The sequence below is a fragment of the Aedes albopictus genome, chromosome 2 (assembly GCF_035046485.1).
Source record: "Aedes albopictus strain Foshan chromosome 2, AalbF5, whole genome shotgun sequence".
NCBI lineage: Eukaryota > Metazoa > Arthropoda > Insecta > Diptera > Culicidae > Aedes > Aedes albopictus.
This window is the reverse complement of record NC_085137.1, coordinates 308,519,813-308,546,821: the sequence shown is the minus strand read 5'-3', so window position 1 is coordinate 308,546,821 and position 27,009 is coordinate 308,519,813. Positions and strand designations below refer to the sequence as shown.

General features: G+C 41.5%; 1 protein-coding gene across 1 annotated transcript; it reads right to left on the bottom strand.

The window, feature by feature from the left end:
• Nucleotides 1–417: 417 nt before the first annotated feature.
• Nucleotides 418–26,769, bottom strand: LOC109428657 (phosphatidylserine lipase ABHD16A). The gene is made up of 9 exons (XM_029880137.2): nucleotides 26,478–26,769; nucleotides 26,327–26,380; nucleotides 25,802–26,112; nucleotides 25,542–25,681; nucleotides 1,754–2,007; nucleotides 1,342–1,691; nucleotides 1,141–1,280; nucleotides 939–1,075; nucleotides 418–756 (listed from the first exon to the last, which is right to left on the bottom strand). Exons 1-9 carry the CDS (start codon nucleotides 26,535–26,537, stop codon nucleotides 646–648), a joined length of 1,557 nt encoding a protein of 518 aa, XP_029735997.2. The 5' UTR covers nucleotides 26,538–26,769; the 3' UTR covers nucleotides 418–645.
• Between the last annotated feature and the right edge of the window lie 240 nt (nucleotides 26,770–27,009).

Below are 27,009 nucleotides of genomic sequence, written 5' to 3'. Positions count from 1 at the left end.
CTAATGTATATTTCCATCTGAATTATGTTATTTTTCATCAACTATAGGATTTTCCGCAAAATATGTACCCTTCATGCGTTTTCAAATGACCGTTCTCATCCTACCGTACAGTAAATTCATGTGCTTTGAAGGACGAATTTTCGATCTGAGACTACTTCAAGCTATTGATACCTGTTGGTTCTTATAATCTACCAATAAATAGGCTGAGAATATTCTACTGCTACTAAAGCATAGGGTTCGAATGTCAAATTTCTTTGAGGAAAAGAATTCATTTTTAAATATATGTTCTACGTAGTACACACCGACCAATTTGCACAATATTGAATGTTTTTTCAACTACTATTCCCACTGCCCACCGATAATTGGACAAATACCGCAAAGAATGTGAATATGGAAGCAGAAATGAAATACTTACGATGCCTTAAAAACAAAACAACTTTTATATGTTAATGAAAAAAAAAACACACACACACTCACTACTAAAAGATCTGGATAAAACCCCATTCTATCAATCACCGGGTTCACAGTTATTCTGCAGCTGAGAATAGTGTATTGGAACGTAGTACAATTTGTTGTAGCGTTATGCGTGCTAGTGCTTCGCCATATTCGGTACGAGTCCACAGTTGTTTATCAAGGATTTTCCTTTTAGGTGAATACAAAGTCCGTGTCGCTGGGGATCTCCCAGGGAGCTTTAAAATACTCGGCAGGCAGCGGCGTGCAATGGGTTGACTTGAAATCCTGTAGGTGTTTCCTGAGCTGTGGAAGAATGAATGTTTGGTTAGTTAAACATTTGTATCATTCATGTAATTGTTTATAGTAAAACAACAAATTTCAGATTTTTTTGATCTCTCCCTCAAGTTTTTTTAAGGACTTACTATATCTAACAAAAAGAAACAATCATTGCTTGCTTAGTGAAAAGGTTCACGGTAGTAACTTACCAGAAACTTGGCCATCGAATCTCTTTGATCACTGCTATAATCGGCACCAATCTCGATAGGGTAACTCCGGGAAGTACCATTATTACCATTATCTGTCAAGTAAGACATTAGTAGCGACAGACAAAGTTCATCAGAATCTGTAAATAGAAATCGTGATATGTTTTCCATAGGTATTAAAGACTATTTGGACATGGCAACTTACCATCCCTCATGAACTCGATTGGTCTACCAAGGATGTCTTTTGCTAGATTTTCCTGATCGGCCTTAAATATGTTAGGGAACCTAAACTTGAGCATATTAATCAGTAGGAAATTGCCACGATTCGTAGCTAGGTTGTTGTCTCTGTAAGATCACCAAAACCATTAAAAAATATCAATTGACAATCAGTTTATCTTAGTCTTACTCTGAGCAAATGATTTCATCTTCCGTTCGTCGGATCAACATCACAGGTCCATTGTATTGCAAAATCAACTCCGTATTGTTCAAGTTGACGTAATCTCGGATGGCAATCTTGACAATATTGGATAGACTTTCCGGCATCCTCGGTATTGCCAGCTGCAGCACGTCGTCAAAGGTAGCATCCAGAACGACTCCCTTAACGTCGGGATACTGCGAGGCAGCGTACAGCGTTGAATAACCTCCAATGCTCCAACCGTAAAGTATGATGTTGTCAGGAGTAAAACCAAGATCTGTTATCGCAAATTGCATCACCGCGTCCACCGCATTTTGGTCTTGATCCGGATAGGGCGAACCCTGCAAAGTTCTTATAATGTAAGATAATAGTCACCCCAAATGTAACTTCAATTAAAACCTACACTACTACCGGCAAAACCGGGGTGGTTCCATCCTAGAACCGAATACTGCAACTCAATTGGCGTGGACATGATGCCAATCTCGTAGAATCCCGCATTGCCTTCGGAGCAGAACACCAGTGTACGCCCGTTGGTACTTTTGTTGCGATTGTCTATGAATACCGTATCGATTTCATTGCCGTCCGAGGTTTTCACCTTATTGCGTTTGCCCCTTTCCTCGGTGATTAGTTTAGTACGACCCTGGAGTAGCATAGGTTCTGAAATAATGGGAGAAAACATAATTTGCAATTTTTGATTCAACTTCCTGCGTGATGCTTATTTTTATGTTTATTTATTTATTTAAATGTTGTAAATGTTGGCACCGGACTATTTTCCTAAATGATTATGAAATGACCTGGCATCAACAAACTTAAAATACATAATACGAGTACCTATATGACACATTCTACCGTGACGTTACAAAGTTTTGACCACTTTTTTGGCCAGATTTTTTACTATAACTCATAAACCTGAAATATTTGTGCATATTCGGATTACTTGTAAAATTTTCAGTGAATAGAGGTAGGCGGGGCATTATGGACACCCGGGGCAAAATGGACACCCTCAATATTTTGAAATATGCGAACTTTTTTGAACTTTTAATAAATGGAGAATATAGTCCATTTGTCTAAAACGTAGTTTCAGGAAATAAACATTCGAAATTAAAATTATACTTGATTTTACACGAAAAAGTTGCGTCCTCCGTTTTTTGTGCATGGAAATTATAATTTTCACACCATCTAAAATAAGATTTATTGATTAATTTATTGCAGGTCGATTAAAACCTGATATTTCTAGAACACATGCAAGTAGTTTTGCTGTATCTACATGCTTAACATGTTTATATTTTCTTATTATATCAAAAATCAAGTTTGGAAATATCTTCTGCTGCCGGGGCAAAATGGACACTCACCTTTTTGAAAGAAGCGGCAAGGGAAAAATATAACCTCAATCACAAATCAACCAAATTCTTCGATTTCAGTATATTTTCGGTTAAATGTTCACTATAAAGCATTGTCCAGTTAGAATCCTGACGCAAAGGATAATTTATTGTGACGCTCTCAATGATCATAATCATATTTTTTTTACAGCAGTCTGATCATAAACAAGTCCTCTATTGATGGTGAAAATTTCATCGATTTTCTTGCTACGAGTGAAAAGTAATTTCAGATTGAAGACAAGTGAAGGAAAAAAATCTTGCACAAACACGCTGAAAATTAAGCGTGGTCAGGTACGACAGTCGCGAAAAATGTTAATGCCTCCACAACCATTATGTGTGATGTGCACAGATGTTGTTAACCATGCCATGAGGAAGTGCCCAAGGAAGATTGAAGTTCATGTTCATGGATAAATCTGCTTGGAATTCCAAGATTTGCCAGGAAGTTCGAGCTCTGGGCATCGTTTTCTCACACCACGATTTTGACACCGAATGTGTACAAAGATGATAACCTCAAGAATCGCGTGCTGCTTTTCAAAAATGCACACAAAGGATCTGTAGAGGTTTGAGCTAATTTGGTGAGCTATCACGACAGCCTGAGATGTGCAGTGGTGTCATCACTGTTGGGTAGTGTTTATTAACGAAAAAACACTCAAATTTCGCTTCTTTGGAATTCACTGCATAGCCCTTAATTTCGCAAGAAGAGAAATATTTGGCAAAGTTTTTTTGGAATCCTAATCAGATTGGTAGAGGGTCTCAGGACACTACAGAGATGACCTGATTGTTAAACAAATCCGCCGAAGGGGTTTGTTGGGCGGTAGGGTTTGGTTGATTTCGTAAAATTTATTGGTGGAAAAAGTTACAAAATTCCTGGTGAATATAACAGTATTAGAGTTTGTTTAAATTTTGAATTAATAGTATCTTACTTTAGTGTACGCTACCACTCAACAGTAATTATTTAGCTATACTGGTATATCATCCACTATGCACGCAAGTTATCGAAGAATCGGCCTAAAAACTTCAATGCTAAGTTTATTTATGGTTTGAAATGGGAATAAGGTCTGTTACCCTAGCTTGTAGATCGCCGTTTATGGAGAGCACGACTCGATCGAATTACTTTTGGGAGAGTTTAACTTACAGATGTGAGGCTATGGATTAATGAATGACAAATTAATCAACGAAACTCTACTCATTCATAATTATACCATTCGTTTGGCACCAAAAACAAATCTAATCAAATTTGGACTTCTTCATGGGACGCTTTCATTAGCTGGCTGTAACAATGGGTATACAGTTAGTCGGATAATTCTACACTGTTTCATAAGTCACCAGCTACCTTACATAATATAACTTTGAACTAGCAATTTATCATGCGGAATTCTATGTTCAGTATTCGAATTCAGGGGATCAACATCACTTAATTTCAATAATTGATTTCACAATCCAAAAATTCATTGCCGAACGAATGTGGTTTCATTTTTCTATTGTCGTTTTTGATTCTTTGTAGTAGTGTGCATTCCTAGTCTAGTTAACGGTCCTCCCAGTATGTACCGGGTGTGGCAAATCAGCACTGGGTACAATGGTGAATATGGAGTTCGACGGGCTTCGATGTAGCGTACCCAACACTCCCCCTCCAATGCGATCAACCTGCTCAGCATTACTTCGAACGCCTACGTCAAGCACGGCGAGTTTGACTGCAGGCCTTTCATAAATTCCAGTGGAAGTCTGTACGGTGGCACTCCTTACTTGGTTATCTGGTCCTTGTTTGACGCCAATAACGCGGCCTTTCGGCCAGGTGTTCCGAGGAAGTTTTGGGTCTACGATGACAACCAGATCGTTTACTCTAATCGGTTCTACATCTGTGAACCATTTCGTGCGTCGGGTAATATACGGCAAGTAATCTCGTAGCCATTGCCTCCAAAACTGGTTGGCCAGGCTCTGTGAAACTTTCCAAGAATTTTTCAACAATTCCGAACTGTCGCTGAAAGGTACCCACGATCGCAGTCCATTGCTGGAACCCAGTAAGAAATGGTTTGGGGTTAATACTGGCGACTGGTCGTCATCCAACGGTAGATTGGTCATAGGGCGCGAATTGACCACATTCTCGACCTCCGTCAACATGTTTTCCAGGACTTCATGTGACATCGTCCTGCTCGGTTTTAGTTTAGCAAGGTTCTGCTTCACAATACGCACGAGGCGCTCCCATGCGCCGCCCATATGCGGCGAAGCCGGTGGGATGAATTTCCAGGACGTATGAGAAGTTGTAAACTCGGTTTCGAACCGCGCACGGTCCAGGTTCTCCATAGCTTCCTCTAATTCTTTGCTAGCGCCTTGAAAATTTGTCCCGTGATCACTATAAATAACCGCCGGAACACCTCTTCTGGCCATGACGTTCCTGAGGGCCATTATACATGAATCGGTGGTCATAGAGTGGACTATTTGCAAGTGAACGGCTCGGGTGGTCAGGCAGGTAGCCAGAAGTACCCACCGCTTTTCTAGACGACGTCCCAGAATGATCATATAGGGACCGAAGTAGTCCACTCCCATGTACGTGAAAGGACGAGCGTATGCAGCTAATCGAGGTAAGGGTAAATCCCCCATGGCCGGCGGTTGCGGCCGCGCAGAGTCGTTCTTGCACTGCTGGCAGTCTCGGCGGATCCTGTTATATGTAGCCTTCAGTTGGGGAATACTAAATTTTAGTCGCAATTCGTTGATGATGACATTATGGTTTTGGTGGTGGAATTTCCTGTGATAATGAGACACAACTAGACAAGTGACGTGATGAGCCTTCGGAAGGATAATGGGGTTGACAGTCTCCTGATTGATGAACCGACACTCTCCGGTTCTACCACGTACGCGTAGTACATCATCTTTATCGAGGAACGGACAAAGGTTGTGTATTGAGCTGCTCTTTGGAATGACAAGCTTGGAGTTTTCCGACATTTTCCTGTCTAACAAAACTGCGACTTCATCGGCGAAAACACTCCGTTGAGCAAGTCGATAGAAATAGTTTTCAGCTTCAGCCAGCTCCGATGACGTCAAAGGCCCAAAGCTCCTCTCCTGTTCGGAAATCCTTGTATTTTTGACAAAACGGAACACGTAGGCCATACGGCGTAGCAGTTCGGTCCATTTGGAGAATCTATGGGGATCGATGATTGCTTCAGATGACACAAGATGCACAAGCAGATGAGGACGTAGTTCTTCTACAGTTGCTCCAGAGGTTTGATGCTTGATGGGCCATTCTGCTTCCAGTTTGCCCAAAAAATCCGGCCCGTTCAACCACCGGCTGGATCCGCTCATGTCTGGAACTCGTTTCCACTTGGTTCCTTCATCTGCGACGTTTTGTTTCGTCTGTATCCATTGCCATTCTCTAACATCAGATGTTTCCAATATTTCGCTTACACGAAACGCGACGAATTGGCTGTATCGCCGATGGTCAGATTGAAGCCAACTGATAACGTCCGTTGAATCAGTCCAAAAGAAACGCCGGTTCACCTTGATAGTGAGAGATTGTTGTATACTGTTCGCTAATCTTACTCCGATGACGCTGGCCTGAAGCTCTGAGCGTGGAATCGATAGGAACTTGATCGGTGCAACACGAGTTTTCGATCCCACTAACGATGTTTCAATTGTTTTTCTCTCCTGGAATCGAAGATAAGCCACTGCTGCAAACCCCTTCTCGCTAGCGTCAACAAAAACGTGCAACTGTACTTCGTTTGAGCTTTCGATCGATGTAGTGGCCCTGAAGCATCGCGGTGTTTCTACCTTCGCCACCTCTGGAAGAACGTTTAACCACTCCATCCACATTCCGAACTGCTTTTCTTCGATTACCTCATTCCACCCGACAGAAGTACGCCAGATTTCTTGCAGTACTCCTTTCAGGTACATCAAGAAATGGCCGATAAGCCCTAAAGGGTCAAAGATCATCATCAAGGTTCGTAAAACTTCGCGTTTCGTGGGCCTCCGTTGTCCAGACATCAGTTCCGGGTCATACCGTGGTGAAATCTTGAAGAAGAAACAATCGGTGGTCGTATTCCACCACATTCCCAATACTTTTTCGGTTACCACACCATCTTCCAGGTTAAGGCTTTTCTCCTTCGTTTGTGGCTCTTCTAGCGCTTTCAAAACTTGCGGACAATTAGAGATCCAGTTTCTCATTTCGAAGCCGGCTTCAGCATGGATCTTCTTTACGTTTCTCGCCAGGTCAATTGCTTCTTGTTCCGTTTCAGTACTCATAAGCATATCGTCGACGTAATGTTGGTCGACGATAGCATGGACCGCCGCAGGATGCTCCTTGGAGAACCGCTGAGCGTTTGTGTTTTTCACATACTGCGCAATGGTTGGGGCACATGACACTCCAAATGGCAACACCAACATCGTGTACACACTAGGGTTTTCGTCGTCTTCGCTGTCTTTCCAGAAAAAGCACAATCGAACATCCTGTTTCAATAGAATCTGCAAATACATCTCCCGAATGTCCCCGCAAACAGCAATTCGGAATTGTCGAAACTGCACGAGAACGGTGAGGAGCGACGTCAAAAGGTCCGGACCCTTGAGTAACAGCGAGTTGAGAGAAACGCCATACGCAGCGGCAGCTGCATCCCACACCAGTCTTAACTTTCCCGGTTTATTGGGATTCGTCACCGGGAATACAGGCAAATACCACTCTGAAGACTTCCCTGTGTTCAATTCGGCGTCCGTTAACTTGCGCACATATCCCTTAGCTACATAATCTGCCATCTTTGACTGGATTGTTTCGGAAAACGTTTTATCGCGTTTCATTCTTCGATCCAAACATTGCCATCTTCTGAACGCCATTCCTGTGCTGTTTGGAAGGCGGACGTCGTCGTACTTCCAGAGCAACCCCGATTCATACCGGCCTTCCTTTCGGCTAGAGTGCGTTTCCAGAATCTCCATTGCTCTCTCGTCCTCCGTAGACCGTAGGATCTTGTTAGGTTTCGCGATACCGAGGCTATCCAAAGCGAAGTATTCCTTCATGGTAGTATGAAGATCGTCGTCCGAGACTCTGTTGCATTCGCATACTTCAATAGCATGTACGTTCACGTAGCTAAAATCTTGCTGGGTTCGCGAACAGCTCCCGTAGACGATCCATCCTAATCGAGTTTTGACCGCTATCGGTTCGCAGGGCTTTCCTTCTCGTCCTTTCATTGCATGTCCCAGCGAAGCATTGTCCAGGCCTATCAGGATGCGGGGGCACACATTCGTGTACGATTCGACCGGTAATCCTTTCAGGTGCTTGAACCATTGCTGCAATTCGGCGAGCACTAATGTCTGCGGTCGCAATTGTAGATTTTGTATCGTGTGGACTTTGGTCATCATATATGGCTGCTCCGATTTCCCGGTCGATGATATTCCTACATCAACTATTTGCGATTCAGCTTCCACTCTCTTGGTTCCTCCCGTCCACTTTAAGCACAACGATGTGCGAGGTCCTTTCACTCCAAGTTCCTCTGCTAAACTATCCTCCAGTAGCGTTAGTTCCGAGCCGTCGTCAATGAACGCGTATGTCTGAATAGCTTTCGATGGACCATGCAGCAGCACCGGAACAATACGGAATAAAACTTCACTGGTTTGAACCTGATGAACGTTGCAGCTTCCGGTGGTACTCGGCGGTGCTTGGTCGGATAGCTCCTTTTCTGTATCCTGCAACTTATTATGCAGCAACGGATGATGCAAAAACGTACAGCCTTTGACTCCGCAAGGTTTTTGTTGCCTACAAGATCCATTGTGTCTTCGTAAGCATTTACGGCACAGTTTTACGTCTCGAACAACAGCCCACTTTGCATCCAGGCTCAACTCTCCAAATCGTTTGCATTTGGCGACTGATGGGCAACTTCCTTTGCATACGAAGCAATCCTGTGCTGAAGATGATCCTTGCATCGTGGGTTCGCTTCGTGTTTCCCCTGAGTGGTCAAGTTCAGTTTCAGTGTGAATATTCACAAATCCATCTTTCGGCCCTCGGCCTCTGCTTCCGCCAACTGAAGTCTGCATTACTGCACTAGCATCCTCGGCAATCGAATACAGCCATCCGCTGAAATCCAAAAGATTGGGTGATGAGATATTTCTGGAATGCTTCGCCCAATCCAGCTTCAGTCCAGGAGGCAGACGATCGATTAGTTCAAATTTCAAGGAAGCGTTATATACGAAATCCTCGATTCCGCATGCTTCAATTGTGGCAACCAAATTCTCGACTGTTAGTGCGAAGTTTACCACTGTATCGAGCCGCTCGACTTGCGGTGACGGCAATGACCGGACTTTCCGGATTGCCGATTGCACGATGGTTTCCGGTCTCCCATATAACATCTTCAAGGTGGAAATTACGCTGTTTACGTTGGAAGGATGCAGCAGTCGGCATCGCACTGCTTCTAGAGCTTTTCCCCTTAGGCATTTTCGGAGTCTAAGCATATTTTCCTCATTAGAAAACCCACACATCTGCGTAGATGAGTTATACATGGAGAAAAATAACGGCCAATCCTCTGGATTTCCATAGAACTCCGGTAATTCTTTGGATACGGCTTGGCGGGCTGCCAATTGGCTTCGGTTGAGTATGCAAACGTTGTCTTCGACGTCTTGAAGATTGGATTCCGGGTGCCTAGGAAGACGGTGTGCTGGATCCAATTGACGCATTCGATTCTCACCAGTAGCTGGCTGGAACTGATCCATTGGGGCCGATGGGTGTCCTCGTCGCGTGTATTGAAGTGCAGGAACTGAACCTGCATGCTGGTGTGTAGACTGGTTATCAAGGGGTTGCCGAAACTGGACTGCTGTACCCGGTTGCCGGTACCGGTTAAGGAACTCCACGTTCGATGATGGATGACGGAACGTTGTTTCCGCTACTTGCGCCGAGGATTGGTGAAACATGCTTTGCGATACGGGAACCGATTCTCGGGGTACATAGTTGTTTCTAGTCCTCTCCACTCCTAAACTCTGGTGACGAGGCGTCGATCGCTGATTGGGGTTGAACTCTTGTAGCGTCGAACGTGGTTCGATGATTCCTGTATATGCAGGTCGTTGGCTCAGACCAAGTCGTTGAGCTTGTAGTTCGGGCCCGTCTCCGTCTACCAAACCGGAATCCTCACCACATTTGCTGGTGTCTATTAGCCATCCTTGGACCTTGGACATTTCCATCGATCTTACGTCGTCTTCGCTAACCACAGTTTCGTCGTCACACTCCTCTTCATCTAGTATGCGGTATTTTTCTTCCAAAAATCGTTGCTCCAACTGCTTCTGCTCCTCCAGCATCTGTAACCGCAGGGCGACTTTTCGTTGATTGCTGCGATTGCTGCTTGCCTTGCCAGTAGACTTCCGCGAGTTCTCCGGCCTTAGAGGTGGGTCTACAAGAACGGTTTTCAGTAGATCGGTATTTCGCTGCTCGATCTCTGGAATACCACACGCTGGGCAGACCCAACTTCGATCCGCAACTTCACCAGTTACTTCCACACATGAGAAGTGATACCACAAATCACAAGTATCGCACTGCACCATGCTGCTAGTATCTCGTTCGTTACACATTTCACAGTGACTGAACCGTGTTATTCGTACGCGAAGATTAGGATTTTCGCGCGCGACGGGTTTTCTGGATGTAACCGTATTTACCGACCGGACTGGATTATTCATAATAGTAGAACTAGCTCCTTCCTTGCGCTTGGTCCCTAACTGTTGGCCCTTCGTACTATGGTTATCATCATCATCTGTTACCTGGGGAGGAGGGGGGGTAGACACTCCTATTACCACTGCTGCGTTGCCCTGTGCACTCGCCACCGACCGTGCCGGCTCATTCGCTCCGCGTTCTGCGTTGTTCACGATGGCCAGGTTGCTGAATTCGGTGGCCACAGCGTCGTTGGATAAAGGAATCCCGTGGCCCTCAGGTGCGCTACGATTGGCGCCAGCTGAGAATAGGCGATTTGCTGCTCCTACGGCGGAGCTTAATCCAGATCCAGTCGGAGAGGCCTTTCTCGACATGCCGTAAAGAGTTTTGTAAGATGTTGGGCGGTAGGGTTTGGTTGATTTCGTAAAATTTATTGGTGGAAAAAGTTACAAAATTCCTGGTGAATATAACAGTATTAGAGTTTGTTTAAATTTTGAATTAATAGTATCTTACTTTAGTGTACGCTACCACTCAACAGTAATTATTTAGCTATACTGGTATATCATCCACTATGCACGCAAGTTATCGAAGAATCGGCCTAAAAACTTCAATGCTAAGTTTATTTATGGTTTGAAATGGGAATAAGGTCTGTTACCCTAGCTTGTAGATCGCCGTTTATGGAGAGCACGACTCGATCGAATTACTTTTGGGAGAGTTTAACTTACAGATGTGAGGCTATGGATTAATGAATGACAAATTAATCAACGAAACTCTACTCATTCATAATTATACCATTCGTTTGGCACCAAAAACAAATCTAATCAAATTTGGACTTCTTCATGGGACGCTTTCATTAGCTGGCTGTAACAATGGGTATACAGTTAGTCGGATAATTCTACACTGTTTCATAAGTCACCAGCTACCTTACATAATATAACTTTGAACTAGCAATTTATCATGCGGAATTCTATGTTCAGTATTCGAATTCAGGGGATCAACATCACTTAATTTCAATAATTGATTTCACAATCCAAAAATTCATTGCCGAACGAATGTGGTTTCATTTTTCTATTGTCGTTTTTGATTCTTTGTAGTAGTGTGCATTCCTAGTCTAGTTAACGGTCCTCCCAGTATGTACCGGGTGTGGCAAATCAGCACTGGGTACAATGGTGAATATGGAGTTCGACGGGCTTCGATGTAGCGTACCCAACAGGGTTGATGTTAAAATTTACTACCATTGTGCAGATTTTTAAGGAAGTAATCACGGAAAAAATGAGAAAATATATTAAAAAAATTAATTAAATAATTTTAATGATATTTTTCCATGAAACTACAGTAAATTATCTTTGTTTTGAGGGCCTAACCTTTTCTGTTTGTTATTCCACCTCTGAGATATAAGTGATTATCTGCGTCCGGATTCTAACTGGACAATGCCTTATAAACACAGCCACCATGAATACGAATCGAAACGTGCAAGGGTCATGCTGATCGGTTCGGTCGTTCGTGAGTTTTGTTGCCTCACAGAAGCTACAAACTCATTTTTATATATATACTAGCTGTCCCGGCAAACTTTGTCTTGCCAAGCTGTGATGGTTCGACAACTGTTAGGCTCAAAAAAGCACCGCACTCTAGATTGGTTTCATTTTTGATCGTGTTGTTTTCCTTCCCAGCTCATACATAATCAGTACCTTATCAATTTTCTTACTTTTCTAGTTTATTTTCGTAACAGCCACCACGAATACGAACCTAACCGTGCATGATTCATTCTGATCGGTTCAGCCGTTCGTGACTTTTGTTGCCTCAAAGGGAAGTCAAACTCATTTATATATATATATATATATATATATATATATATATATATATATATATATATATATATATATATATATATATATATATATATATAAGTTATCGCATCAGTTTGCCCCAACTCCGAAGAAGCCATACTTAGCCAACTAGAGGACATCCAACAACAACAACAACAGTTAGCAACATCGCTAGCAACTTTGAACGAGCCACACAACGGACGATAAGCAAGATCAGCAGTTTCCACGGAATCCACACCTGTCTTCAACTTCACCGAAACCAGCATGTAAGCATCGCGCCACCGGACGACGCGATCCAATTACACATAAGGTAAATTAGCCAGGGAACCATTCCTCTTCCTAGCCAGGCCTTTGTAAGCTTAAAATAATAAAACGGCAATTAGTCTTTACTCAGTAGTCAACCAGTGCGGTTCAACTATTCTTTTCCTTTTTTTAAAAACACCGACTCCGAAGTCCAGCGTCTAACTGGCGCAGTCGGTAGGATCATCTTTGGTCCCGCTGTGCGTGCTTAGTAAAGTGAAGTGCCCGTGAACCTGAAGAAACGAAGGCAGATCGTCATCGGAAGGGACACATCTCTAAAGGAATATTAGAGACTCGTGACATTTCCAGCTGAAGCACCAGTGACGGCGGCGCAAAGAGACCCGCTCCCAACCGTCATCTTCTACGACAACTACTGCATCGCTGGAGGAATACCAGAAATTGCGGTAAGTCCTATTCTAATAGTGTAAGAAGAAGTGAAAAGCAATTAAGTAACTCAGTGAAAGTGAAAGAATAAGAAAAATATTTACACGAAAAGGCGCAGTCGATTTAAACAGAATATTAATTTTAGTGAAGTGAATAAGTGATTTACAACCTGATAATCGAGTTACATTTTAATAACCTCATCATTGTGCGTACAAGGAAAATGACCGACCACCTAGAAAGATTGGTCGACGATTTAAGAGCTCGTTTAGAAGAACAAAGACTACAGATTGCGGTTCTTGAGGAGGCACAGGAAAGAAGAGCCGAAGAAACAACAATAATACATGCGAACCAACAGAGCGATATCGCCCAGGTTCCACTACAAGCTTCAATGAATAATCCCCCGAGAATACCTGATTTAATAAGAATGATTCCCGAATTTGACGGAAGCCCACGAAAATTACCTCGTTGGATAGAATCCGTCGAACAAAAGCTGAACGAGTCCAAAAAATTCGTTCCGCAAAACGAAATTCCACAAATTTTGCCTATTTGGGTAGGCATAATTCGCGACAAAATCATTGACAAAGCCAATGATGTCCTCTCTGCGGGACATACTCCCCTAGATTGGAGTTCCATTAAAAACACTTTAACCGACTATTTTGGCGATAAGTCTGACTTATCATCATTGGTGTCGAAACTCACTAACCTGAAACAAGGTTCGAGTAGTGTGGCTGAATTTCATTATGTTTGTAGATCTTTGTTGGCAGAGATCAATGCAAAAATTTCGCTAAGCAGTAATTCTGCTAATGAAGCCAAAGCGATCATGGGGACATATGAGACCCTCATGATCAACGCTTTTGTGGACGGACTCCACGACACGGTGTCAGATCTAACAAGATCCACGAGACCGCAGTCTCTCCAAGCCGCATATCAAGTTGCCTCCGAGCAGGAAGCAGCTATGAGGAGAAGGCGAGAGAGAAATTTAAAACAAACTAATGATGTTTTACAAACAAAGCGAAACGTGTTTAATGTACCAGCTGTACAGCAAAGACCGTTCTATGCGCAAGGGAATTATCCTATGCAACCACGAGCACAAAATCCAAACACCAGACCTTTCGTTCAGCCCGCTTATAAACCTGGTCTCTATTATCAACAAACAAGACCAGTTTTCCAACAACAAAATTATCCACAAGCTAGACCAATGCTCCCACAACAATACAGACCACCTCTTCAAAATTCGAATCCCGTCCTAGCAATAAAACAAGAAGCCTCATCCAATCAGTCTAGAAACAATAATAGACCCACACAGAATATCAACATACATGAAGAAAGTGAAAGCATCCCGGAAACTACAGAACAACCCCAATATTCAAACCAAAATTTTCCATATCACGGAATGGCATACGTTTCTACAAGTGAATCCAATATTGACTATGCAGATGCAGTGCTCGACACAGATCACTCAGTAGATTATAATAATGAAGAACTCCCATCGGATCAGCTAAATTTTCATATACTGGAGGGCCCAACCCCGATCGAATGACCAACAACTGTCTGCCGTTCTTAGAAATCACTAACACAAAATTCGGTACGCTCCGTTTCCTAATCGACACGGGAGCAAACAAAAATTATATTTCACCTGCATTAGTTCCACCTCAGATAATAAAACTATGCCCCACAAAAACAGTTAGGAACATAAGCGGAAAATATCAAATGAACCAATATACACTCTTCAACCCATTTGCAAACTTCGATAAATCATTACCCGCGCAAAAGTTCTACTTATTTAACTTTCATAATTACTTCCATGGTCTAATAGGTTATGAAACACTACGATCTTTAAATTCTGTCTTAGATACGGCGGGAGATATTTTGAAAATCGGAGATGTTTCAATCCCGTTACAAAAGAAATATCCTGAAATTACCCAAATAAATGCCAACGAAACAAAACCTTTAACAATAACGACTTCTGTGGCTAATGGAGATTTTTTAATTGATCATGAAATTGAAATACTGCCCGAATTAAAAATTCTTTCTGGGATATACAAAAGCTTAAATAATGAAGCTAAAATTTTAGTTCACAATTATTCCGAAACCGTAAAAGACGTCAGCATTTTTGACATGTTGCAAGTTGAGGTCAATAATTTTGAAACAAGATCTGTAGATGCAGAAAAGGTAGAATTAGGATACTTTCGAAATTGTAAAACTAGATCTCCACCTTATAAGATACGACATGAACATTTAAATGGCGAAGAGAAATCGAAACTTTTCAAGGTTCTCGACGAATTTCAAGACGTTTTCCATACAGATGATACTGTACCACTAACTTTCACTAACGCTATACGACATCAAATTAACACGAAAGATGATTTACCCGTATATACAAAATCGTATAGATACCCTTTTTTTCATAAAGCCGAAGTTCAAAATCAAATAGGAAAAATGTTGAGTCAGGGCATTATTCGTCCTTCGAATAGCCCCTGGTCTTCACCGATATGGATAGTCCCGAAGAAATTAGATTCTTCAGGCCAAAAGAAGTGGCGATTAGTCATCGATTATCGGAAGTTAAACGACAAAACTGTCGACGATCGATACCCGATCCCAAACATCACTGACATCCTGGATAAATTAGGAAGATGTCAGTACTTTTCAACGATCGATTTGGCCTCTGGGTTTCACCAGATCGAAGTCGACAAAAAAGATATTTTTAAGACAGCTTTTAGTGTCGAAGGCGGACATTATGAATTTGTGCGAATGCCATTTGGCTTAAAAAATGCACCCGCCACGTTCCAACGAGTGATGGACAACATCCTCAGGGAACATATTGGAATTCGATGCCTGGTATACATGGATGATATTATCATCTTTTCTACCAGTTTACAAGAACATCTTATAAATCTCTCTAAAATACTGGAAACGCTTCGCAAATATAATCTGAAAATTCAGGTGGATAAATGCGATTTCCTACAGAAAGAGGTAGCTTTCTTAGGTCATGTGGTTACTCCGGAAGGCGTAAAACCAAACCCTGAGAAGATCAGAGCTATCCAAGAGTGGCCGTTACCAACAAACGAAAAGGATCTAAGAGCCTTTTTAGGAGTTATAGGATATTATAGGAAATTTGTAAAAGATTTCGCAAAGATCGCAAAGCCTATGACTCAACAGTTGAGAAAAGGGGAAAAGATCGAACACACTCGTGAGTTCATCTCCTCTTTTAACCGCTGCAGAAACATTTTGACTAGCAGCCACGTGCTGCAATACCCAGATTTTTCGAAACGTTTTGTACTAACTACAGACGCTTCGAATTACGCGCTGGGCGCGGTTCTGTCGCAAGGTCCTATAGGCCAAGACAAACCTATCGCCTTCGCTTCACGCACCCTGACGAAGACCGAGGAGAAATATTCGGCAATCGAAAAGGAACTCCTCGCCATCGACTGGGCTTGCAAATATTTTAGGCCCTATTTGTATGGTCGGAAATTTACACTGTACACCGACCATAAGCCTTTAACGTTTACGCTGAATTCTAAAACGCAAAACGATAGACTTATAAGAATGAAGCTACGTTTGGAAGAGTATGATTATGAGATACAATACCGTCCCGGCAAACAGAATGTGGTAGCCGACGGATTGTCTAGGATCTCACACGAAATTAACATGAATGAAAGTGAATCATCATCATCATCATCATCCTCATCGGATTCAGAGACGGTACATTCAGCCGAATCAGATAATGAGGACTTAATCCGTATGGTCGAAACACCGCTGAACTTTTTCAAAAACCAAATTCTTATTGAAAAGGGAGAAAAGAATGAGGAAAAATACGAAGAGATATTTCCAGGAATTTTCAGGCGGACAATGACGCGTGCTTTCTTCGGAGTCCCTATTGCAGTAAAAATCTTCCGCGAATACATGCACCCTACAAGAGTTAACTGTATTCTTTGCCCGGAGGAATGGTTGAACATCATGCAAGTGACCTACAAGAATCACTTCTCACGTGCTAAGAGTTTCAAAATAAAATTAACACAGTCAATTTTACAGGACGTCACCATAGAAGAAGAACAAAATGACATCATTAAGGACACACACCAGCGTGCCCATAGAGGAGCAGTGGAGAACTACGAAGTCATTAAGACGAAGTTTTACTTCCCAAAAATCAAGGACAAGGTACAACGCTTCATCAACCTCTGTGAGACGTGCCTTGAAAGTAAGTACGAAAGAAAACCATACAAACTCAAATTTGCCGAAACCCCTTTACCAAGGAAACCTCTCGATATAATCCATATTGATATCTTTATATCAAGCCCTAACATATTCCTTTCGGCAGTAGATAAACTTTCAAAATTTGCAATGTTAATACCCATAAAATCCAGGTCTATACCAGACGTAAAACGCGGCCTCGTTAAATTAATTTCAACATATGGAACTCCTTCCATGATAGTATGGGACAACGAAGCTGCGTTCAAGTCAATTGAAGTCCGAGGACTTCTCCAAAGGTTAAGAGTGCAGTTGTACTACACCCCATCGAACCATAGCGAGGTCAATGGAACGGTAGAACGATTCCACTCTACCCTTAACGAAATATTCATTTGCATTAAAAACAAATATGACGATCTCTCTAATAAAGAAATATATCGCATCGCGACTACTTTGTACAACTCTACGATTCATAGCGTTACTAAATTAAAACCGATTGAAGTTTTCTATGGCATAAAAGAAGGAGAAGAGAGACCCTTAAACTTAGAAACCATACTAGAAAACCGCAATAGAATCTTCGACGAAATTATAGAAAAACTACAAAAAAACCAACAACAAACATTAGAAAACAGAAACAAACACAGAGAAGGTGATCCAAATTTCATTAGAAACGAACGAGTTTACAATAAAATTCAAGGTATCAAAAATAAAAGAAAAGCCAGGTACAAAAAAGTTGTAATCAAACGTAATAGAAGGAAAACTTACGTGGATCACAGAGATATTAAATTGCATAAAACCAAATTGAAACGGAAGAGGAACCCCTTTACATAATTAACCATATAGTCTCAAATATCTCTCTAACCTACTAACACCCTGCTATATTTGTTAATTTACAGACCGGAATAATCCCCTTATTGATATTGACGATCACCCTTACTCAAGCACAAAAACTAACCATTAGAAACCTGCACGACGAACCTTTATTGCTTGTAAAGGAAAGACATTGTAAAATTCAAACTGGAACAATTAAAATAATCCACCCGATAAATCTGTCTTCTATAGAAGAAACAGCGGAGATCCTGATTAAATCATCTTACCATAATAGTGCCCAAATTACTAATCCACTAACAAATATTCTAAAGTATAAAGCGAAGAAATTATACAACAACATATATCAACTGAAACCTCAACCACACCACCGATCAAGGAGGTGGAATGCCGTTGGAACTGTGTGGAAATGGATCGCGGGAACCCCCGACGCATCTGATCTCCAAGCCATCAATACTACGATGAACGACTTGATTGACCAAAACAACCAACAGATGATAGTTAATCAAAATCTCAACACTCGGATTCAGCAACTTACTCATGCTATACAGGAAGTAACCAATCAGGCCAACCTAAACGACTTGCTAATGGACGACATCGAAACAATTACATCAATCGTAAACGTAGATATTCTCAACCAGCTGCTCGAGGACATTCAAGACGCAATTCTGCTCTCAAAAATGTCTATTACTTCAAACAAAATCCTATCTATTCGAGAAATTACAACGATAAGAGAACTTCTTCAAGACCAAGGAATTAACATTCACTTACCGGATGAAGCACTACAATACGTTACGCCAAAATTCGCAACGAGTCATGGAACATTATTATATTTTATGCATGTACCACTGTTAGAGGAGAACACCGCGGAAATCATCAGAATATACCCAATCATCAATAGTAATCAATCAATCAACCAATTCCCAGAATTCATAGTCAAAAGTGGTGACCGTATTTTTGTCACACAAAAACCGGAAGACTTCGTTCAAAAATCTTCATTCTTAAAGGATCTCGAGGACGAATGTATCAAACCGTTAATAACCGGAGTGAAGCCTAAATGCAACGTTGTATTCAATAATCAAACAATAATCAAACTAATTTCTGACAACACCATTTTGATATCCAATATAAGGAATCAAACATTAGAATCAACCTGTGGACCGGATAACCGAAGCCTAGAAGGAAATGTGATCATCCATTTTGAGAACTGCACAATACAACTCATCAACGAAACATTTAGAAACGAGGAATATATCGGCGAGCCCAATATCATGTATAACGCATTCTATAATCTCAAACCGGACTGGAAGCTACAGGAAGAAATCGATTTAGGAAAAATTCATCACGACACAATACAAAACCGACGACACCTCGAGCATGTATACCTAGAACAAAATAATCTCAACTTTAAGTTTTGGAGCCTGTTTGGAGGATTTTCTTTTACCAGAATTGCAGCAGTGATTATCATCATCTTAATCATAATCAGATACGGTGGAAACGGACCGGGACGTTCCTCACTTAGGGGGGGAGAAGTTATCGCATCAGTTTGCCCCAACTCCGAAGAAGCCATACTTAGCCAACTAGAGGACATCCAACAACAACAACAACAGTTAGCAACATCGCTAGCAACTTTGAACGAGCCACACAACGGACGATAAGCAAGATCAGCAGTTTCCACGGAATCCACACCTGTCTTCAACTTCACCGAAACCAGCATGTAAGCATCGCGCCACCGGACGACGCGATCCAATTACACATAAGGTAAATTAGCCAGGGAACCATTCCTCTTCCTAGCCAGGCCTTTGTAAGCTTAAAATAATAAAACGGCAATTAGTCTTTACTCAGTAGTCAACCAGTGCGGTTCAACTATTCTTTTCCTTTTTTTAAAAACACCGACTCCGAAGTCCAGCGTCTAACTTATATATATATATATATATATATATATATATATATATATATATATATATATATATATATATATAAATATATATATATATATATATATATATATATATATATATATATATATATATATATATATATATATATATATATATATATATATATATATATATATATATATATATATATATATATATATATATATATATATATATAGATATATAGATATAGATAGATAGATGCGTCGCATATAACTCTCACTTCCCGTTTTCAGCCAAAGATTAGATTCATATGATATTCCAATACTGCAGTAATATAGGACTGACATATAACGATGATCGGGAAAGTTGGCTCAGTGTATGATCTGTTGAACATTTAGTTTTCATTGAAGACGAGCTTGGTGATCTAATGGCTACCGCTTCTGATCCATACCCAACAAACATTGATGCTGTACAACAGTTGTATAAGCCACTCTTAGGCTAAATTTTGAAAATTTTGGCTGAATAAGCTGTTATTCAGCTATCATTGTTAGTTGGGTATGCAGAAGGTCGTGGGTTCAATCCCTGGCTCGTCCCTTTCTAACTACTTGGTATCTTTCTATCTACTTTCACTCTCTTTCTCCTACATATACATCTCATGTATATTCGTATGTTCGTAGCGATCGCTAGAACCAGAAACAGATTTGAAAAAAAGCCGTTTCCCTGCCTTCCAACTTTCATCACAGCACAGTGTCAAACTATCATATAACGCCTACAAGTTGTAACCAAGCGAACTGTGCCGCTTCGCAGTAATCTTCACACAATCTATCTCTTTACGCCTTGCATCCATGGACCAATACTTAAACTTTGTTTCAAAAATAAAACATTTCCCACTAACACTCCAACATCCGCATGAGCTTGTGCAGGTGCAGAGGACTCAACGGCCTGTTGGCAACAGGCGAATGCAATCATCACTTCTCTCCCTTTCCCCACATTGACCTGCAACCTGACGCAGCAGGCGCCATTGCCGCCTAAATCTACAAGACCATCAACGCTCATACACTGAAGATGCCTGTTAGTCCCAGGGATGCCACATATACAGATTTTTCTGTAATCATGCAGATTTTCCCGCAGCTTTTCATACAGCATTCTGTATAAACATATTACAGATTTTTGGAAATGATACAGATTATACAGATTTTTAAGAAATTTACAGAATTTCATACACATTTTTCGCGAAATATTATAGATTTCATTCAGATTTTTAGCAAAAAATGGTGATACAGATTAAAAAGATTTTCGAAAGTCAAAATACAGATTCAAATGCGGCAACACTGGTTAGTCCCAAGCAGCTATCTTATTGGTTTCCTTTTGTGAGTGTAGCTGATCTTGCTATGGGGCTGTCCATTAATTACGTAAGGGTTTTTTTACGATTTTCTCACACCCCCGCCCCCCCGGCCAAACTTAGTCCTTTTAGCATTGGGCGAATATGTTTCCGTGACTATGATTTGAATCGAAAAATGTTCGAAGTGTTACGTCTGTTTGTCTGTGATTAAATGTTAAATAAAATTAAATTTTAGTTTTCATTGAAAAAGCTTGCTTAAAATAGATAATAATAGCGTGACGTTACAACGTTGTAACGTCATGCTACTAATTCCCATTTCGAACATACTTTTTCAATGAAAAAATGTTCAACCGATCATATTTACTGGAAATTTTACGAGGAATCCGAATATGCAAAAATATTTTAGATTTACGATACGCATTTATGAGTTATAGGTCCTAATCTGTCCAAATAGGCGTCAAAGCGTTGTAACGTCACGGTAGAATGTGTCATATATAAAACTTTGGATGCAAGGAACGCGTTCAATAGCGCCAGTTGGACGGCTATTGCTGATGCGCTCCTGCGTCTGGGGATACCAAGGTATCTTTACAAGATTCTCAGAAGTAATTTCCAGAATCGAGTACCTACTAGTTTATGACACAGAGGTGGGTCGGAATTGCTTATACATAACCTCAGGAGTCCCGCAAGGTTCCATCCTGGGTTCGGTGTTATGGAATTTCATGTATGGCAAGGTGCTGAGGTTAAAGTTCCCGGTGAGAGTGGCAATCGTCGGATTCGCTGACGACATGCTGTTGTATGTATATGGTGAATCGATCGAAGAAGTGGAATTGGCTCACCACAAAACTGAGGTGGGGATGCCGGGGCCCGTGGCGTAGTTGGTCACACGTTCGCTTCATATGCGGATGGTCATGGGTTTGATTCCCAGCCCCGGCACATGCAATTTTTCGTCAGTTTCTCTTCACCGAGAGCGTCTGACACTGACTCTCTTCTGAGCCCCATGGCTCAAACGGACCCGGATACCTGGACATCGGCGAATTGCTACTCATAATGGACCCCCAATCGGACTGGAAAGGAACATCGCCCACCTATCATCCTTGTGCTCATCATTCTACCATGTAGAGTAGAAAAGTGAAAGCAGCAGAAAGGCAACCAGTTCGATAAAGTATAAAAAGAATACATCTAGGCTCTGTACAATACTGTAGGTACAGCTGTCAATTGAAATCGCTCACGTAGTGCCCTAGTGGACGATAGAGCTGTAAATTAGGTTAGGTGATTAAGAATAAAAAAAAAAACTGAGGTGGTCATTGTGAACAGCCGAAAGCGGGAGCAGCAAGCGGTAATCAGTGTAGTGTAGGCGATTGCACATCACTTCGAAGCGCTCCGTCAAACACTTGGGAGTGATGATAGACAATAAGCTTACCTACGGTAGCCACGTTGATTACGCCTGCAAAAGAGCCTCCACAGTTGTAATGGCACTGTTCCGGATGATGTTCAATAGCTCTACGTTGTACGCCAACAAGCGCAAGCTTTTGGCTAGTGTCGCCTTGTCCATACTATGTATGGCGATCCGGCTGGGGGCACAGCGCTAAGTACCAAAAGCTACTTATAGCCTAATGTGCCTGAGCGTTGCGAGATGCTACCCAAATGAGATGCATTATGAACCATAATGCATTTGTTTGGATAGTACGGAAAAGTAGGCCGTTAGGATATTGAAACGGCAAGTATAAAATGAGTTTTATAGTGTCAAATTGCAAAAAAATATGTATTCTAGTCGTTTAGCACACAATACACATTCTCGTCGTATTCTAAATGTGCGGAATAGTGGCCCAATGACACCCCGCACGACGGTATTTAAAAAAAGTGTAGGAGTGGTAGCAACCTATGACAGATCTATAATAGGTAAGATGTGCATATAAAATCAGCAAAGGTCGCACTCGATTATCCGGGACATGGAAGATAATCGAATCATTTTTTTAATTTTATTCATTAGCGTAGCTCTAACGCAACTTCATTGGTGTTGTTTCCGGGGATTCCTCCAGGATGTCCTCTCTCCTCTTCTTGGCGTAACGTCCTCACTGGGACAAAGCCTGCTTCTCAGCTTAGTGTTCTATGAGCACTTCCACAGTTATTAACTGAGAGCTTCCTCTGCCAATGACCATTTTGCATGTGTATATCGTGTGGCAGGCACGAAGATACTCTATGCCCAAGGAAGTCAAGGAAATTTTCTTTACGAAAAGATCCTGGACCGACCGGGAATCGAACCCGTCACCCTCAGCATGGTCATGCTGAATACCCGTGCGTTTACCGCCTCGGCTATATGGGCCCTTTCCTCCAGGATGTCCAACTGAGTATTCCCCCAAAAACTTACATCTGGAGATTCTTACAAAGTTTTGTCGGAGATTTCATCTTTCGATTACTCCAAAAATACTACTACTTGGATTTCTTCAGTAACTTCTGTTTGCGATTCCACCTTGTATATCTTTTGTGGGTTTCTCTAGATTCCTTAACCGGTTGGCCACCACCGCCAGCACAACGCTAATACTGAACACAAAAAGCGAGATTTTTTCAACGTGTTGTACAAAACACAACAGCGCGATCGCTCGAGGGTTAATGGATTTATTCTGGAAGAGGTTCCTTTATGGAATTTAGGATTTTAGTCAGCCTGTTGGCAATTAGGGAAAAGAACTTTTGGTCTGGGATCATGAATTCGATTTAGGGATTTCTCCTGGAACCCCTGAAGGATTCCCAAAAGAATCTCCCACATGTCTAGAAGGTTTCCCAAGGAACGCTTGGAAGAGTTCTCGATTACAAAACTCCCGCAGTAGTTTGATTTTCAGGATTCTGGAGTATTTCCAGAAATAGCTATCGTAAAGTTTTTGTAAGAACTTTTGGGAGATCATCCAGTAGGGACTCCTGTGTGATTTGCAGAGGGAGCTTCTGAAGGATGCCCAAAAGCAACTCCTGGAGCAACTCCAAAAGCAACTTTCATAAGCAACTCCTGGAGGTTTCTTTGAAGAACTCTTGAAGGAAACGCAGTAAGAAACACTGGAGAAATTCCAAAAGCAAATATAAAATAAAGATAAAATTCAGCAAAACCAAAGATTTCAAAATCAGAGTTTCAAAGGCAGAAATCGTGCAAAGAACTCGTGGAGATGGATAAGTAACAGAATGATATCCTGGAGAAATACCAGAAGAAACTCTAAAGAATCCCAGAAAGAACTCTCGAACGATTTCTGAAGAAAGCTTTCGGAGGAGTTCCAGAAGAAAATTCTAGGGAAACCCCAGAGGAAGCTCCAGGAAGAAAAGGAAAAATTTTCTGGAGGGATTTAAAAAAAAAAATCTGGGAAGAATTCCCGTAGGAAATTTTGAAGATTGGAGCAACTCCTGTTACAATTGCGGAAGGAAAATCTTGATGAATCTTAAAGGGAACTCTTGAATAAATTTCAATAGATTGTCTTGATTAAACCCCAGTTTAATGGTTATGGTTTTCTTATCTATTAAAAAAACTAGAATAAATTTAAGAAAGGACACGGGTTAATCCAAAAATAAACTTTTGAAAAAATCTCAGATATAAGAAACTTTTTCCTCGAAAAAATCTCATCGAATTCCAAGAGATAATCAAGCGGTACAAAAACCTAGAGAAATTCTAGAAGAAGCTTCTTGAAGAATCCCAAGTTCTGTTTTAAGGAAATTCCAAGTGATTGCACACGCGAATTCCTTGGGATTTCGTAGAAGTATCCCAGGAATATTTTGGTTTGGCTTTGATTTTGCAGATTTTCGATGAGGCGTAAACATTCAAATATGCACATCAAGTTACTCTTAACAACAATTTTCCCGGTAATCATTCTAAATTTCCGACTTTTTCCCGCTTTTTTCCCGGTCGTTCCGAATTCCCGTCTTTTTCCCGGTTCGGTGGCCACCCTGTGGATGGACAGCGACAAAACTTGACTTACTGTAGAGACGAACCAGCCAAGGGCTGAAAGTCTCTCAAATAAAGATAAATCAATCAATCAATTGACTTACTGTGACAATCACTCGAACGACCAGGATCAACGACGGTGAGTCAAAAAGGACCCTAATGCATAAGGAGGGCAAGCCTAGTTCTAGCAACTCGAAGCAGCTCTAGTTTTTGGCACATCGCTCACGGGCGGAACAAAGAAAAAAAAAGGATCATCTGTCAAATATGCTTTGGAAAACATTTGACAAAATATCAAACATTATCAAAATAGCAAAAAATCCTTAAAAAAAAAAAAAAAAATCTTTAATGCAAGTGTTCAGTGAAAAGACATCAAAAAGTACGAATAGATCGATGCAACATCGAGCCAGTGCGAACAGCCAGTGCCAGGTCATTGAACAGACAATTGTTACCTAATTACGCGTTTTAATGAAATTTATGTAAAACGAATAAAGAAACATCATTTGATAAAACAAAGAGAAGAAATAGTCATCACTTACCAATGTAACTTTGTAGCAGTTTAACCGACCCCGGATAGATCATACGTATTCCAAAAGTGTGGATCGCGAGATAAGCGGCAATCTGACATGGCAACGACGAGATCCAGAACGGCTTGTTTCGAGAGACTTGCGCTCTCTGACTATAAACATAGAAGAAAAACATTCTTGAATAATTTATCCCTAACAATAGCATCGTTGTCATTTTTTGCTAAGTCATACAATGTCGTCATCGATAGATGACGGAGAATTTGTCTACTTACACGCTACTAGTGACGGTGAAGTCCACCGGCCAATGCTTGAAGTCAAAGTCGTACCGCCGAATTTGATCCTTGCTTTCTGGGACCTTGTCGTGCCGTTTGGCATTCTCCAGACACTCGGCAAACCGCACATAGACCACGTTCATGGATCGACCAAGACCACGCATACAGAGCGATACCGCAACCAGGAGACCGATCCCGGTGGTAAACTTCGCTAGGGTACCGACCGAATCCGCTACCAAATAGCCTCGGCGGTACAGAAACGTAATCAACAGAGGCGAAGTGTAGTATCCAAAGCTCCACATCAAATTCAGCTACGCTCCGGAAGGTGCCAATGGGGGAGAAAGAGATACAAACTTGTACAATGTTCGATCAACAAAAAAACATATTCACGAGAAGTGGAAATTAACGAGTTTACATAACAACATAATGCCGCATCACTTGGCCCCAATTCATCAAGATTCAAGAGTGATATTTTGAGGACCTGAATTAGGTCGTCCGAAACCAAATAAGATGTTTGATACTTACCGCAGCGAGGAGCTGATCTCCGTATTTCTCCAATGCTCCTGGTTCATACACATCCTAAACAGAGAAAACACGAAATCGAAATTTGTAATTAAAAATTTCCAAAACTTTCACCAATAAACCTCTGAAATAAACAAAAAAAAAAATAACTTACCTTCGACCCGTCGTACTCTTTGAAGAGCTTTGGCGAAAGCAAATACTTGTAGAACGGCATGATGATGCCCTTCCGGATGTTTTCACTGCTTCCACCGAAAGTAAACCGATGAGTGTCGGAACCAGGAAAACACCTTCCACTGCAGCAGTGGCAATTTTTGCAAAATGGATGTTTTGCTTTTCCTTTTCGTTTTCGCTACCAGTCACTAGTGCAGCTGTTATGTGCGGGACCGATGTAGGTAAACACAAAATCACAGACTGATGGTTGATGGTTGCAGCACATCAAAACCTGAGACCAAAACCTGCGACGAACAACGACGTCGACGTCTGATTTGCCCGAATCGAACCCGCGCACAAAAAGACGGCGCTTATCTAACAACACCGATGACAGCAGCACAGTGACAAACGGGGAAAATCTGCGCGTGTCGTCAGCACTATAGACACTATAGATTCCATAGACTCGCGGAGACATGGTTGAGCAATTCGATTTTAGTGTGTTTTGCCGTGAATTTAGAGTGTACCGAGCGAATATG

Bases quoted from the DNA above. Each gene is read 5' to 3' on its own strand.
- LOC109428657 (XM_029880137.2), bottom strand. From the start codon at position 26,537: ATGCCGTTCTACAAGTATTTGCTTTCGCCAAAGCTCTTCAAAGAGTAC. The intron at 26,113-26,326 runs GTAAGTATCAAA...TCCGGAGCGTAG, and splicing joins GAGATCAGCTCCTCGCTGCG to CTGAATTTGATGTGGAGCTT. The intron at 1,692-1,753 runs GTAGGTTTTAAT...AGAACTTTGCAG, and splicing joins CCGGTTTTGCCGGTAGTAGT to GGTTCGCCCTATCCGGATCA.